We start from the raw sequence: 15,845 nt of genomic DNA, 5'->3' as shown, positions 1-15,845 counted from the left end.
ATTGTATGTCAAAAATGTTGTACTTGAAATTTTAATAAATTTTCGGTGGTGGGCATTAGTGTAGGTCATATTAGTAGGATATTTAATAGGGAAGGGATAGGAGGGAGGAGATTGTGTTTTGATTGTAGTTCTGATAGCAAAGATCGACAATAATATTTAGATGATGCTTTGTGCTACCAAAGTAAGAAACTTTCAGAAAGCATTTCTTCTTTCATAATTCATGTGGTATACTTTCATTTTTAGTCTATCCCAAAATTATGATATACTTTTATATTTAAAAATAACCCGGAGCCAAAAAGACAAAAAAATGTACTTGTCCGCAGGTTTCTTTTACTATATATTACTATTTCTTTCCTTCGGTTATTCTATCATCTTATTTTGTTGTTTCTTGACCTCGTACTTTTGTATTAGTCTTGTTGTTGTTAATGCTTGGTGGTTCTGCTTTTTTTATTTTATTTTTTTTCCTTGATTCGGGCATCTATTTGAACCAGTCTCTCTACCTTCACAGGGTAGGGTAAGGTTTGCGTACACTCTACCCATCCCCAAATCTCACTTTGTAGGATTAAACTGAGTTTGTTGTTGTTTTATTTTTCCTTTTTTATTCACCATTTCTTTTTTGTATTTCGATTATCACCTCGAGCTGAATACGCACCACTGTTTTTCTCCTTTTGATAACAAAAAATTCTTTCTAGACATAGTTTGGCATCCGCGTGATCAAAATTCAAAATTACAGAATGCATAATTAGTGTTGAAAACCAAGCAAGTGTTGCAATGTCCTTGACACAATAGCCCATTGGACCCTTTTCCAAAAAAATATCACAGTGGTGGACCCAATTATTAAAACTCACATAGCAATGATTTGATATCATATCACATCATTATCCTCCAACAGAATGTGGTCATGTGGTCCTATCAACATTACTTTACCTAATATTACCAGCTCTCATATAATCACATTCTATATCTATAACTACTTCTGGGGAAAATTTGCATCTTTTTCCTAGTTCTACTTGGATTTACTTGAACAATGACAATGGTGTTCTCTAACCATGACATGCCGGGCCTCTTAACTCGGCCGCCTTGGAACAAGTATATGCATTAGCAAGGTACAAAATACACTCACTACTCTGTGATGAAGGGTAAACATGAGTGAGTTTTGACAGCTAAGAACTATACATTGCCGAGAAAAGAGGCCAAGGATGACGTGGAGAGACAATACTCGGGGAAATTATTTTCAGGGCCTTAACAAATTGAAAGGATGAAGAATGAACAGCCCTTACTTATTATCTTGAAGCACTTTCAGCTCTTGAATAGAGTTGGTTTTTAGCTTTGTTAGTCAACAGCACACTGCTAGGGATCGAGATCAACAGCTCCCTGGATTCGGCTACTTCAGAGTATATGATCTTGTTGTTTGTTATGAATCCTCACTGTCAAAATTCCTGTACTTGATTTCTTTTCTGTATACCGTGTGAAACAGGAGCACCACACAATCAGTTTCCATTTTTCCTCACTGAAAAGGAAAATAAAAATAAGCTCAGTCAGGTGGTTGGTGAATATAGCTAAGCAAAGGCAAGCTGATTTCCAACTGTATGAATGTAGTAACAATCCTCGTAAATGAAGAGACGTGAAGACCACCAACAATAAATTAACAACTGAGTAGAAATATATTGAAATGTATAAATATAGGTGTTAGCAAATTGTTTAAATAGATGTTTCAAAGGAGTCATTTCAATTTGCTATTACTCTTGTTAACTTCCAAACCTAACGACTGTAGCAAGAAAGTCAATTACAGGTCACTCTACCTGAACGTATAAATTCAGAGGCCTATTATATTATACATGTAGTGATTAACAAGTTTTTTTCTAAGTAGTGAAACATTTCACCTCTTTGGAACCATGACCGTCGAACAGCTTGGCGGATCTGGCGCTCATGTCTCTCCAGGAGTTCGTCAACTCTGTGTGATTGAGATAGCAAGGGTCCTGAGAATTCAACTTTGTCCCCTTGATCCTGAATCTGTTCAAAGTACAATTCTAAAATGATCAATATGCAACTCCATTTCATGACTCCAGACTCCAGAGGTTTGCAATTGGCTGTACTCTCTGAATGTTACAGTCACAAACATGGCGCCGTAATTATTCTAAAGCACAGCCACCAATATTCATTTAAAAAACTAACAGAAGAGGACAACCAATCAATCAAACACATAAGACGGTAATCTGTAAATTCACTAATTATCATGTTTTCATTGAAAGCTCCATGATAGAATATCTTATCCCTTTATTTTAAGCAGGTGTTAACAGAGCGAATAGAAAATGTGTAATTATTATATTTGAATCCTGAGAAAAGTTTTTGACTAACCACATTGATCCTCTTGAAAGCTGTTTCCTCTTTCAGATAGAGAGCCAGTGACAGTTCTTGTGAGTGGTAGCCATCAGAAGCATCAAACGAGTCTGTTTGCTCTAATTGGCTCCAGTGTTGTTGCATTGCATGCTTGGTGAATTCATAGGTGCCACGGCCCTTGGAATTGGTCCGACTTCCAATTGTAGCTTCACTGTCTTGTCTTTTTAGCTCCAGGTTATTTTTACTATGAAGTGCACCTGAAGGTTCAAACTTTAGGCTTCTTGAACTTGATTTACTCCTCGATCTCATTGACGAATCATCAAAGCGTCTTTTCGCCCATGCAAAACCACTTGATCCAGAAACTTGAAGAGGACCTGAAAAGGGGACATCGCCTTGAGATGCATTCTTGATGTGGGAAGCCTCGCCCATTGAATCAACTGATGGCTTAGGTCGCGCGAGACCTATAATAACATCTCCTTCTCTCTGAGCACCCAGACTACTGCCGTTAGTTTTATTAACACCTTGATTTTGGACCGGTAAGTTCTGCAGAGAAAAGTTTCATTTAGTTTTCTCTGCCTATAATATGCAAAGTGAAGAAAAAATTAACTTATAACTTTTTACAGAAAGGAAGAAGAATCCAAGCTGTATATAGGGAGAGAGAGAGAGAGAGAGAGAGAGAGAGAGAGAGAGAGAGAGGACCTCTTCAGGTGCCAGTTTATTAGTTGCATTCTGTTTTCTAGTTGACTTTCTGGTTGTCTCGGGTCCACGTGCTCTTCCACTAGGCTTCTTCCTGAACATTCTCATATAATTAAATCGTAACTTAGGAAGATCTATGCAAAAGCTAGAAAATGTAGCAAATGCAAGAGATTGTGTCAGCGCTAAGGAGCAAGACAGTGGCATTAAATATTATCATACTGTGGAAGTAATCATTTTATAAAGACCAGTTTCGCCATTTTAGTCAGACAAGCTTATACTTCTCTTTGATTGTTATGGTTTTAAGACCATTATTGACTTGATTTTAGCATAATCACACCCTTATAAAATGACAGATGGAAAACACGCTTCCTCCTTGTCTTTTTGTTTAGGGTTGGTTTTGGGGGACGGGACACAGAGGGGGCCTTGGACGGGGTATATCCCTTTTGTCCAACCATTGTAATTTTCTGTTTAATGTAAATATAACCAGAAAATTATTAAAACAAAATCTCTTTTAGACATAATTATTATCAGGTTCTTACCTTTTTGCTTCTTCGCAATGTTTGGCGTCAATCTCTTTGCTTGGTGGATACTTCGGCAGGCTTGAAGGATCACAAGCATAAGGCTTTGTCTTGAAGTACTAAAGATAGAATTTCGACGTTATGGAATTAGAGAATTTGAAATTTATGCAATTGTAAAATATAAGAAAAACATTGCAAAAACAGTACACATGTTTATACAGGAATATGGAATTACTTTTTAAAATAGTTCAACTTATAAGATACAGACAAACTTGTTCTTTGCATCGTTCATTACCAAAGAAGAACCAAACCATAAAACAACTCTTACAGGCTTAAAGAAACTAAAGTATATGATACAATAACAGAAACTATCATTACTATATAAAAAACCAAAAAAGAGATTGAAAAATGAAAACAATACCTCAGATACAAGAGCAGAAGAGGCAGTTCCACGTTTGTGTGGCTCCACGGAAAGAAGAGTCTCTATGAGTGAGACTGCACTTTTGGTTAGATCTTTAAAGGTGTCCCAAAGACAGCTCTCATAAGGATGCTGTGGCTTAAATAGAGTTGCGTGAGGAAGTTTAGATTTCCTCCAGTAATCATCTGGTGGAGATCCACAGAGCTTAAAGATTTTATGCAGCTGTTCAACCTGTAGCACGAAATCGATTGTTCTGCTGTTACTCATGCAGCAAAAACTAAGAAGTATTCAGCTAATTGGCTAATCATGAGTCAGTTCAGTGAGAAACCTAACTGTGAAGTTTGAACTAGATAGGTACACTGTTATTAAGGAAAGAGGAGGATTGAGAAGTATGAGCGTTAAATTAGGTACGGTTTCCAGACAAGTATGTGATTAATCTTCTATTCAATAGAACAGTGAGAAAAAGTAATTTGAGCAAAGAATTTTTTCCATATTAATAGTAAGTTTCTTTAAAAAGATTGACGGTTTTAACCACTTCAGTGTGCTAAGAGATATAATCATTGAAGGAGGTACCTCAGTTCTCCCCTGAAGAATAGGTTTACCAGTAAGAAGTTCGCCAAACACACATCCGACACTCCAAAGATCCACAGAAGCTCCATACTCCGTGGAGCCCAACAGAAGCTCTGGAGGACGATACCATAAGGTGACAACTCGGCTGGTTAATGGTTGCTTCCGTCCAAGGTTACAGAAGTTCGCCAATCCAAAGTCTGCAACCTTCAAAATTCCGTCATTATTTACCAGAAGATTTGCACCTTTGATGTCCCGGTGCATTACACCTCGAGAATGACAATGCTCGATTCCAGACAACAACTGCTTCATGTAGCATTTAACCTGTAAAATGACCCAGCTCATCGTTACAAACCAAAAGAAAATAAAACAGAGAAAGGACTTCTTACTTAGATATAGGGGAGATGATCCCCATCCTTTCCTTCTTACTATCCTGGAGTAACCCCCCCCCCCCCCCCCCCTTCTCCCTCCCAAATTTGAAAACAAAATGAAAGGAAAAGTTTCAACTTATTGGATTTTTTTTTTTTGGCAAACTGCTCATTGAAAAGATTTAGTTGACAAAGCAGCGAGGTAATGTTATTGAAAAGGTAGCAAACCTGTGATTCGCTGAACTCTACTTCTGGACGAGACAGGAGTCCAGAAATATCATGTTCCATGTACTCGAACACAAGATACATGCTACAAGACAATCTGGAGGTAATAAGACCCTCTAATTTAATGATATTGGGGTGATCAAGCCTGCGGAGAATCATAATTTCTCGTGCCATAAATCTAACACTTTCCGGCTCGAAGTTATCAAATCGCACCTTCTTCAGGGCAACTGTCCTTCCACTTTCTAAATCACGTGCTCTGAATACGCTGCTGTATGTGCCCTGACCTATCTGTTACAGCAGTGAAATGACATAGAAAAAACCTTCATCAGCTAGAAAACCTAAAGTTGCATAATGCAACTATAAATTGTTAAAAGGTTTACCATGCAGGAAGAAACATATTGATCCTAATCAGCTGATGGGAAGCAAACTTGAATTGGTGCATAGCAAATAAAAATGCATCTTTATTTTTCTACAAGAATTTTAAGGGCTTCTAATCTTCTATCATTTTAAAATTTCTTTATGTGAAAAACACTTGTCGTAAGTAGCACATTTCAGGACAGCGCCTTCTTCTCTTGATTCTGAGATTTCGCCATTTTTTTTTTAAAATTGGTAATCTTATCAGCTACTATGGAACAGTGATCCAAGTTACGTATATGCGGGTAAAGGATGCTGCGCTCAAAAGTTAGCAGAACTAGATGAAGGTTATATAACTTTAAATAGAAGAAATATCAATGCAACAGTGATCAAGAACTTTTTAAGACAACTAATGACTTAAGACCTCATTGCTTGTCGCGGAAATGTGTATTCTGGAATATGGATGATTATCAAACGAGCCAAGCGAAACTGATTCGCTGTAATCCAAACTTTAGTCTAGCTCAAGTGATTTGCAAGGGAAAGAAGCAAGTTAGCAACTCAACCTTTATTCCTGGTTTTAAGTTGAACTGAAAAAAACATACAAAAAGGTTGCCTTATCTCAATAAACATTATCACCTCCCAATTCCTTTTCGATTTTGGGACAATGCTTTAACTAACAAGCAAACTGACCCTATGAAAGAATAGAATCTTTCATCTGTTCTTCCTAATTCTAGTTTCCATCTGCTCCGCAGAGTGCTACTCGCAGAAAGAAGGGAAAAAAATGATACGACTCATTGATTAGTAAGAATCAAGACATAAATCTTTTTAAAATCAAATTAAGTAACTAAGAGAAATCAGTGGGAAAATGTATTAATTATTTTCCATATGAATCTAATACTGCTAAAGATAGTTACCATATGAGAACTCAGAATTACACGGTAAAATCTATACGTTACCTGAGATATCACAATGAAATGACAAAATACTTATCAGACATCCCTAAAAACACAGTAGTATCACGACAAAATTGAGTAAAGACAACTGGAGTAATTAATAAGGACAAACTTCAGTAGTAAAAAACAAACCTTTTCCAATTTCTCAAAAGACTCAGCTCTGAGAGGAACCCATCCGTGAATAGCTTCTCCTGCAACAGCACTGAGCCAAGCAGGCCAACCAGCTGCCACTTGTTCTCCTTCCACATATTTCTGCAAATTCCCCAGCCTAAAGCTCACTGACTCACTCCCACAACCATTTGAACTCGCCCTACCTGACTCACCCAACTCGCTCCCTCCACTCACTCCTGAGTCAGCCCTCTTCTTCACCTTCTTCAAATCAAAGTCCAGTCCAAAAGCACCGCTCCCGACCCGGTCACGACCCGACCCGACATCTTCACTGTCTCTGAGAACCCCTGAATGATCAAATGCAGGAGTTACCGACACTGTTTGCTTGGACGCCACACAACCCATGGCGGACACGTGTCAGTTGCACAGCAACACCATGAGAGCAGCTTTCACTGCAAACCAAGACCAACCCAGTTGAAATTTGGCTAAATCTTGACGTGGGTCAAGTTTAGTTCTGAAGTAGCAATGCAAATTCTGAATTATATTTATATGATCAAGAAACGAAACTCTCTGTTCAAAATCACTTCCTTTTCTCTCTTAACTTTTCATTGCGGCAATTGCGGAAGGTGGACAAGAGGGAAAAATGAGGTTTTTAATGGGGTTAGCAGTCACAGCAGCAGCAGCAACGGAAAGAAGCGTAATCAACGGGGAGAAAAGGAAATTGGTGGCCTTTTACACTGACGTTCTGCTGCGCTAAGTTTATAGGCTGTTTTTATTTCCCTTTTTAATGGGAAAAGAATTGATGAAGGAAAAAAAAAAAAAAAAGAATGGGCAGTCTTTGAGAGCAACAAGTCTTTATTGACTTTTATGAGAAATTTAAAATTCTCTAGTCTTGTTTGTTCTTGTATTAGGGTATTTCTTTAAAATAGTTTAATTGGTGTTTTCCTAGCGAAAACTTTGAATCTCACATGAAGTGTTTTATTTTTGGATATAATATTATGGTATAGTATGTGGTATTTGAAAATTGGCAAGTGTAGACACAGACAAAAAAATAAGGCTGACAATCTCCAAAAGGAACAGGTCCTAAAGGAGTGTGAGTTGCCAATAATGTAACGCGTGGAATGTACTCTCTGTGTAGTATTTTGAAGGAACTTAGGAACATGTTGGTTTGAGTTGGTGTTGACTAATTACACTGTGTTTATATTTGTTTATAAAGTATGGTTTGGTTCAAGTTTTGTGTAACAGTTGTGGTCTTAATGGATGGGCTGGCAGAGGACCCCACTTTGGCTTTATAAAATTTAAAGTTTATAAATTCTAACCTTATCACCGAGCTCATAACTCGTTTTAATTATTGATTTTTAAATAGAAAGTGCAAAATCTAAGTAAAAATTACTGAATTAAACTGTACTCATTATTAATATTGTAGCATTGCCCCTCTCTCTATGGCGTTGGGAGGAGAGATATAGAAAGGACAAAGATAAAGTAAGAGAAGTAAGAGGCAATGGATGAGTAAAGAAAGAAAAAGAAAAGGGAAAGTGAATAGAATGATGTAAAGAGGGGGAACAATGAGAGTGGCTTTTTTCTTTTTAATGCTACTAGCTGTTTCAGTTTTTTTTTCTATTCACTTTCTCCACTAACATTTTTTTCTTTCCTTTTTCCATTACATTTCTAAACCCCATTTTTTTCTGATCTATTTCAGTTACTCTTAGGCCCGTTTGGCCATATATTTTGGCAGCGTTTTTTCAAATTTTTTTTTAAAACATTGTTTGTTCATAGATTAATGATCTATTTTTGAAAAATTTTTAAAATTATTTTTCAAGTTCCCAAAATCTAGTTTAGGGTAGATTTTGGGTAAAACTTGTTCTTCCACTCACAAAACTTCAAATTTTTTTTTCAAATAAAATGCATGTCCAAACATAATTTCAACTTTCAAAAATTATTTTTCAAAACAACTTCAAAAATTATTTTTTCAAGTTTCAACTAAATTTATGTCCAAATGCTAGCTTATTTTGGGTGTGTTTGGTATGAAGAAAAACATTTTCCGGAAATGTTTTTCAATTTTCCCATGTTTGGTTGGCTTAAATATTTTGGAAAACATTTTCCTTATGAACTCATTTTCCTCCAAATGGAGGAAAATGTTTTCCTTATAAAGAGAAGGAAAAATATTTTCCAAAACTTCTTCTCAACCTTCCCTACCCTCACCAACCCACCCCACCCCCTCTTCAAAAAGAGGTTTTTTTTTTTTTCAATTTCAGTTTTTCCGTTACAACCCACCCTACTACCCCTCCACCCCACCGCACCCCCACCCCCAACACCCCCCATACCACAATTTTTTTTTGCCTTTATTTTTTTGCAATTTTAAATTTCTGTTTTTTCGTTTTTCTGCACCACCCACCACCCACCCACCCCCCCCACCCGCACACAAAAATAAATTTTACTTTTTTTTGTAATTTAAATTTCTGTTTTTTTTTCGTTTTACTGCCACCCCACCCCCCTGCCCCCTCTCCACCCCACCCCCACCCCCTCACCCCCCAAAAAAATTTTTAAATATATTTTTCAGTTTTATTTTTTTTATTTATCGATTTAAAGGTTCACAATTTTACAAGTTCCAAAATTATGAGTTCGGAGGTTTATGTGTTTGGAAGTTTACAGGTTTTGGAAATTGTGAAGTTTACGGGTTCGAAATTCCGCGGTTTTGAAAGTTTAGCGGTTCGAAAGTTTATGAAATTTGTGGGTTCGGAAGGTTGTCGGTTTGAAAGTTTATGGCTTCATGTTTATTATATCTAAATTATTTGTGAATACTCTTGAGAAGTCATTTTTCTTAATTTGCATACCAAACACCGAAAAATAAATAAGATTACTACTTATTTTCCAAAAAAATATTTTCTTGGAAAACATTTTCCACGGAAAATATTTTCCATTATACCAAACACACCCTTTGTGGAAGAATGACTAGTGAATAAGGCGAAGGCAAAAAGAAAAATGAAAGAAGCGGTAAAGGGTTTTGGGAGATGTGATTTATATATCAGATAATGGATATAACAAAGTTGTAATTAGATGATAACTCAGATTAAAAAAAAAATCAGCTGCTTTAGATAAGATTGGTTTCGATTTTATTGTTTTTTTTTTTCGTGGAAGAAAAAATATAAATTTTTCTAATAAACAGAAAAGACATAAACAAGATCTCGACCCAATTTTTTCTAGCATGCTCGAGCCGAATTTCATGGCTGAATTATGATGTCAAATCATTTCGAGTTGCCTTTTCAAATATGATGATTACCGTCCATGTGAAAATAAATATACAGTGGATTGTCACAAGCTTCCTTTAGAAACTCCTAAGGGGTACTTTGGTACGATGGATAAATAAAAATAATTCTGCGATAAAAATTTGGTATTATCTTATCTCTTGTTTGGTTACTAATTCTGGATAAGTTCAGTGGCGAAGCTACATGGTTGTAAGGTGGTCAGTTGATCACCTTTCGTCGAAAAATTATACTGTGTATAGATAAAATATTACGTTTTAGAGGTATGTAACACATTTTGAACACCCTTTGTCGGGATTTTTTTCACTTCTTTCAAATTTGAATACCCTTGAGTAAATTTCTAGCTTCGCCACTGGATAAGTTATCCCTTGATTAAAAATAGTAGTGGGATAACCTGCCAGAGGATGGAAGAGTAATCCCAGGATAAAGCAGTAAAATTGACAATCTCAGGATTAATACAACATGCCAAATAGTCAATAAAAAATCAAGGACAACTAATCACAACATAACTTGTCTTCAAACCAAACGACTTCTAAAAATCGTGGTAGGATGGATAAGAAGGTTTCGGATTTGACCTCTCAAAATAATTAAAAAAAGCACTTCGCATTTAATGTCACGACACGAATTCGAATTAGTTAGAGTTTTAAAACGGGTACTAAGTGGAAAAGAAAAAAGCTTCTTTAGAAAATATTAGTGCTAGTCTTACACTACACTTGTTTTATTAATGTGAACTTAATTATCTATTGATGACCATGATCCAAAAGTGAACATTGACTTCCAAATCTCATGTTGCTCTGTCACATGCAGAAAAATTTTCGTCAGAAAAGTATTTGGTGTCTAATAAAATTATTCAGAGTCATTCTATATGTACTTTTCTTAATCATATAATATACTTAACTTTCCACATGTCCTTGCACATCATTAGGGAAAATAATTAATGACCCGAAGAAAATTACGTACTTATAAAAATCTAATCTAATCTCGATATAGAGTATATATGTAATAGTAACTCTAATGACCCAAATAAGGTAACTTTAAGAAAAGCAGATTCTGAGATTATGAAGTAAGTAATGAGTTGTTGTTCACGGTTGGGACCATTTTAATGTAGGATAAGTGATATCTACCAACTTTCTCTTATTTGGCATTAAAATTGAATAAGCCATTGCAAGGAAAAATTAAAAGGCAGAAAACAAATCCATTCACTCAAAGTGTAGGGATAAACATTACTATAATTGATTTTTTGGATCCAATTTCTAAGGATGAAATAGTGAAGAAGATGGTATCCTGTATATAACCCCTCCACTTCGGGGCAAAACCAGAACTCCCAACCAAAATTCAATTATATATATAATATATATATATATATAATATATATATATATATAATATATATATATATATATATATATAATAATATATATATTTATATCTTTAATTATATATTATATAAATATTATTATATATTATAATAATAATATTATTTATTATTAATAATTATTAATAATATATATAAATATATTTATATTAATATAAATTTAATATATAATTATATATATATATACGGTCGAGATCATGTATGCCTGATCTCCCAGGTTCGAGGGGTCGTCTTAGGCCCGAGTTCAGATAAGGTCGAGTTCGAGCTCGATGTACCAGACTCGAGCTCAAAGGCAGAGTGCAATGCCCGGAGATTGAAGTACGGTGGTACCGAAGCCGAGTATGCTCGACCCTGAAATAATGCCGTTATGAATTTGTAACAGAATGAACGAGATTCCTGCCACGTCCCTAAAAATCATGGCGCAAATCCCGTAATAGAATTATACGATTCCGTACTAGGCGGTTAGACAGTTGTCCTAATAAGATTCCTTCCTGAAAATGGAAATGTACCTTATTTAGGGCTCCCCTATTATATAAAGGGGACCCCAATCATTTGTAAACATCATCTAATCATTGACAAAGAATATACTCTCTACTTTTCGTTCATTGTTCATCAGAATTGTCCTTTAACTTTATTGTTCTCGCTTTATTGTTCTTGCTTCATCTCGAGGTCACTGAGCTCGAGGTTGATACTGCTTAAGTAACACTTGTTTGATTCACTTATTTTTTTCATCTATACTTTATACTTCTTGATTATTGATTGATATTGAACTAAATCACATATCTTTAAAACCACAAATCAAATTTAATTGTTACTCGTATTTTCGAGGTAAAAGTATATATATATATATTCGAAATTTTCCTTTTGTTTAGAATGTCAAACTGTTTATATATGAATAAAATTTTATGTTTTTACCCTCTATTTATACAGTTTAATTTTCGGATGAGAGGAATTCAATTTAACCCTTTTCTTTAGCTCCGCCACTACATCTATTTTTAACTTCCTTATTGAAAAATTCATTATCTAGCGCCTTTAAAAGGTAATCGGTTAGCTTTGTTAAAGACGTGATGAAAAATGAAAAGCATCCATTAAAGACGATGTGAAAAGATTCATAGATGCTATCGTGAATCAAACAAGATCGAAATATTCAGCTATCAACGAACAAAGTCAAAATTTCAATGACAAACAAAACATGTTACGATATTCCCTATTACTTTGTCTTTCCTCCAATACTTTTTCTTTCACCCCAACCAAACGCACGACTCAAAATTTACATAACCCTACGTAATAGTTCCTTTATTAGAGCTCCCCCTTTATCCAAGTAGCCTAGTCTTTAAAAAAGGAGGCAGAGGGAAATCAAACACGAAACATATAGCAGTACAACAAGTGTCATTAATATTAAACTTTCAAGTGATATATAAAGAACAATTGATTAACATGTTAAGAGTAGGTGTAGAATACAACTCCTTATAAATTTTTTATATGGCGGAAGTTCCTTGTATTTATGTAGCACGAAATTTTGCCGTTTGATTTTAAGGGGGAAAAGAAAAATTAATACTAGCAATCCTGTCCCTGTAGGAGTGGGTCAAATTTGTACACCATGAAAAGTTAAGTACAAATGCCCCATTGCGCTTCAAGTAGCATTATTTGAAAGTAAACTTACTTGCATGGAATGTTTGCACCAAGTCAATAAGTGTACGACAAATACATTAACGTTAGAATAAAAATTATTAAAGGGCAGTTTGATGCACAATCATTTCGTGTTCACGCAAGAACGGGGAAAGGCCCACACTCAAAAGGTGTGATGCAGACACCCTAGCTAACCTAATGCAAGTATTAGTTGCTGTTTCCATGACTCGAACCCGTAAACAAAAAGTCACACGGTGACAACGTTACTGTTGCTCGAAGGTATTATGCTATTACGCCCTTGAAAGTCAAAACATAATTTGAGGTCTTTCGTCTAATTTTGCAAACTACATGAAGTTTCCATATTGACATGTAGAAGGCGGGTGCAAGTTGAGTATTCTTGGAAATTAAATTGAAGGAATTTGACCTATATTCGAGTGAGGACCTTTTCAAGAAAATATCATAGATTGAGATTCAAATAAGAAAATGGAACGAAATTAGACATATCTCATAAAAATTGGGACTAATTTGACAATTTAACAAATGGGATTTGACTCGATACCTAATCAGGAATAGTGAGATTAAAACAACTTTAAACATACTTATGAATGATTGCAACACTTTGTGGTCCTGTGAACCATGATTGTCAATCAATTGTTACTCAGAAAACTATTTCCTTATTAGATTTTTTGGGGGCATATTTTGTAACCTACAAGTACCTTTAAAAATCATTTTTAAGTGGGCAACGATCACTTTTAGCCCGCCAGAAAAATTATTTATATTCGGTAGTCGTAAAAATATATAAATTTTGTATATAACATACAAAAATGTAAATATACAAAAAAAAAAAATACATCTTTTTTAGCTATTATTTTGAAATCAACTATGCAATGTTATTTTTACTTTTTAAGTCCCTCTGCTCCTTATAGAAAACCCACAAAAGTCCCTCCTGCAACTAGGGGCAGAGCTTTTGTTCAAACACTGTATTTGTATTAAGAAAGCCAACAAATATATACAAATTTTTAATGTAGAACCCAGTAACTTAAAAAGATTATAATCCCGAACCCATAAGGTTCAAATCCTAGCTCCGCTCTGCCTGCAACTGGAGCCTCAATTCTAGATTTTTTCTTGGGTATTCACCAAATGTTACTGAAATAATTAGTGTTTAAGTTTAAATAAGCAATTTATTTACTAGGATTGAAGTGTAGTTAACTTATTAAAGGATTCATCGCCAATTATAATTCTCAAAGTTTTCTAAAACTGGATTGCCTGATTCTTTTTATGTTTTCGTTTTCCGAATATTTAAGAAGCTAAATTTTGTTTTCCTGATTAATGGACAAATATAGGGTAATACGTTCATTCGACAAGCACAACAAAAAAGGTAGTAGAGAGATGATGTAATGAATTACTGAGAGTGGCCTCATTTGTTTGCACTTAATGGAGGTCTGAATCTTAATCATTCAGATCTCAGACATTAAGTGCATTTATTTTTAAAGTCTGAATCTTAATTATTCAGATCTTAATCATTAAGTGTGTTTGTTTTTTTTTACTTCACAACCACTTAATGGGTCTGAATAGGTCTGTATGATTAAGATCTATGACAGAGACTTAATTTCATTAAGATGCTATCACATATTCATTATTAATTGCTTCCACCGCCTACCATTATCAACTACCACCATGCCACCACCACCAACATACTCAACCACCACTACCACCACCCACCACCACGCCACCATCATCCTCAATCATAGCCTCCACTATCGACCATCCCCACCACTCCGACCACCATCATTCTGACCCACAATCAACACTCATCCGCCTCAACTACCACAACTGACCACCCCATCACCATCGACAACCACATCGGACACTGCCTATCATTATAACCTACCACCACCCACCCACCACCTTCCTCAATCACAACTACTACCACCACCCGACATTATTAACTATCACCACCCACCACCACTATCCTCAATCATAATCGCTACCACTACCAATCACTACTAGCTACTAGCATGAACCACCATCATCAACCAAAACTACCACCAACCACCGCCTCTAGTCGGCATTCAATTCACCCGTTAGCCATCACCACCAACAACTATCATATTTTTAAAAACTATACATTTTTATTAATAAAATATTAGATTAGTTAGTATTTCATTTGAATTTTACGTTTATTAATTTTCAAATAAAGATAAACTTTATACATTTAGATGTTAAAAATTAAACAGTCTTAATTATTTCTGTTCAGAACTTAATACACATCTTAATATATTCAGATGTGTATTCAGATTCAGATGTCTTAATCTTAATACACATCTTGATATTCAGATGTGTATCCAGATTCAGACGTCTTAATCTTAAAAAAAACAAATGAGGCAAATGTCTCAAATGGACCATTTTTATTTTTATTAATCATTTAAAGACATCTTACTATGGTAAAAAAAAAAAAAGGACCATATTAATTAAATAACGAGCCTTTGTAAAACCAGTTTGCCCTAAAAAACCTAACAATACTATAAATTTCCAAATTAATTCCAAAACCTAACTTTCCATAACTGACAAAATTAATTGCTACACAAATAGTACGTGTCGTCGTACCTCAGGTCTGCAAGTTGCTATAAAAAAAAAACCTACATAAATTAGACTGCAAGAAGAAACTGTATATAGAGCTCATTTGTACAACAAGTTTTATTAATTCTGACAACTACTCATATAAATAAAATCATTATCCCTACCAAAATAATAAATGGGCTTGTAGAATTATATATAATATCCTGAATGCCACAAAAAAAAAAAAAAATTGAAATTTTTTCCAGGGTGCTCATATAAATTCTATGGCTATAAAATACAGTAGCAACCTATCCGTTCCATTCAAAACACACATAGAAGGTTTTTAAAAAGAAGAATTAACCCAAACAGCCACGTACCTAATCTCTTAAACTAAAAATAGCCGGCGGATATATATATATATATATATATATATATATATATATATATATATATATATATAGACACACACACAC

General features: G+C 34.9%; 1 protein-coding gene across 1 annotated transcript; it reads right to left on the bottom strand.

Moving 5' to 3' along the window:
• LOC109227396 (probable serine/threonine-protein kinase At1g54610) lies at nucleotides 802–7,415 on the bottom strand. The gene is made up of 9 exons (XM_019392538.1): nucleotides 6,572–7,415; nucleotides 5,136–5,420; nucleotides 4,546–4,863; nucleotides 3,976–4,203; nucleotides 3,576–3,673; nucleotides 3,040–3,130; nucleotides 2,359–2,883; nucleotides 1,884–2,013; nucleotides 802–1,510 (listed from the first exon to the last, which is right to left on the bottom strand). The coding sequence occupies exons 1-9, from the start codon at nucleotides 6,950–6,952 to the stop codon at nucleotides 1,491–1,493; spliced, it is 2,076 nt and encodes a 691-aa protein (XP_019248083.1). The 5' UTR covers nucleotides 6,953–7,415; the 3' UTR covers nucleotides 802–1,490.

This window comes from Nicotiana attenuata, chromosome 6 (assembly GCF_001879085.1).
Source record: "Nicotiana attenuata strain UT chromosome 6, NIATTr2, whole genome shotgun sequence".
Taxonomy (NCBI): domain Eukaryota; kingdom Viridiplantae; phylum Streptophyta; class Magnoliopsida; order Solanales; family Solanaceae; genus Nicotiana; species Nicotiana attenuata.
This window is presented reverse-complemented; position numbering and strand designations above follow the sequence as displayed.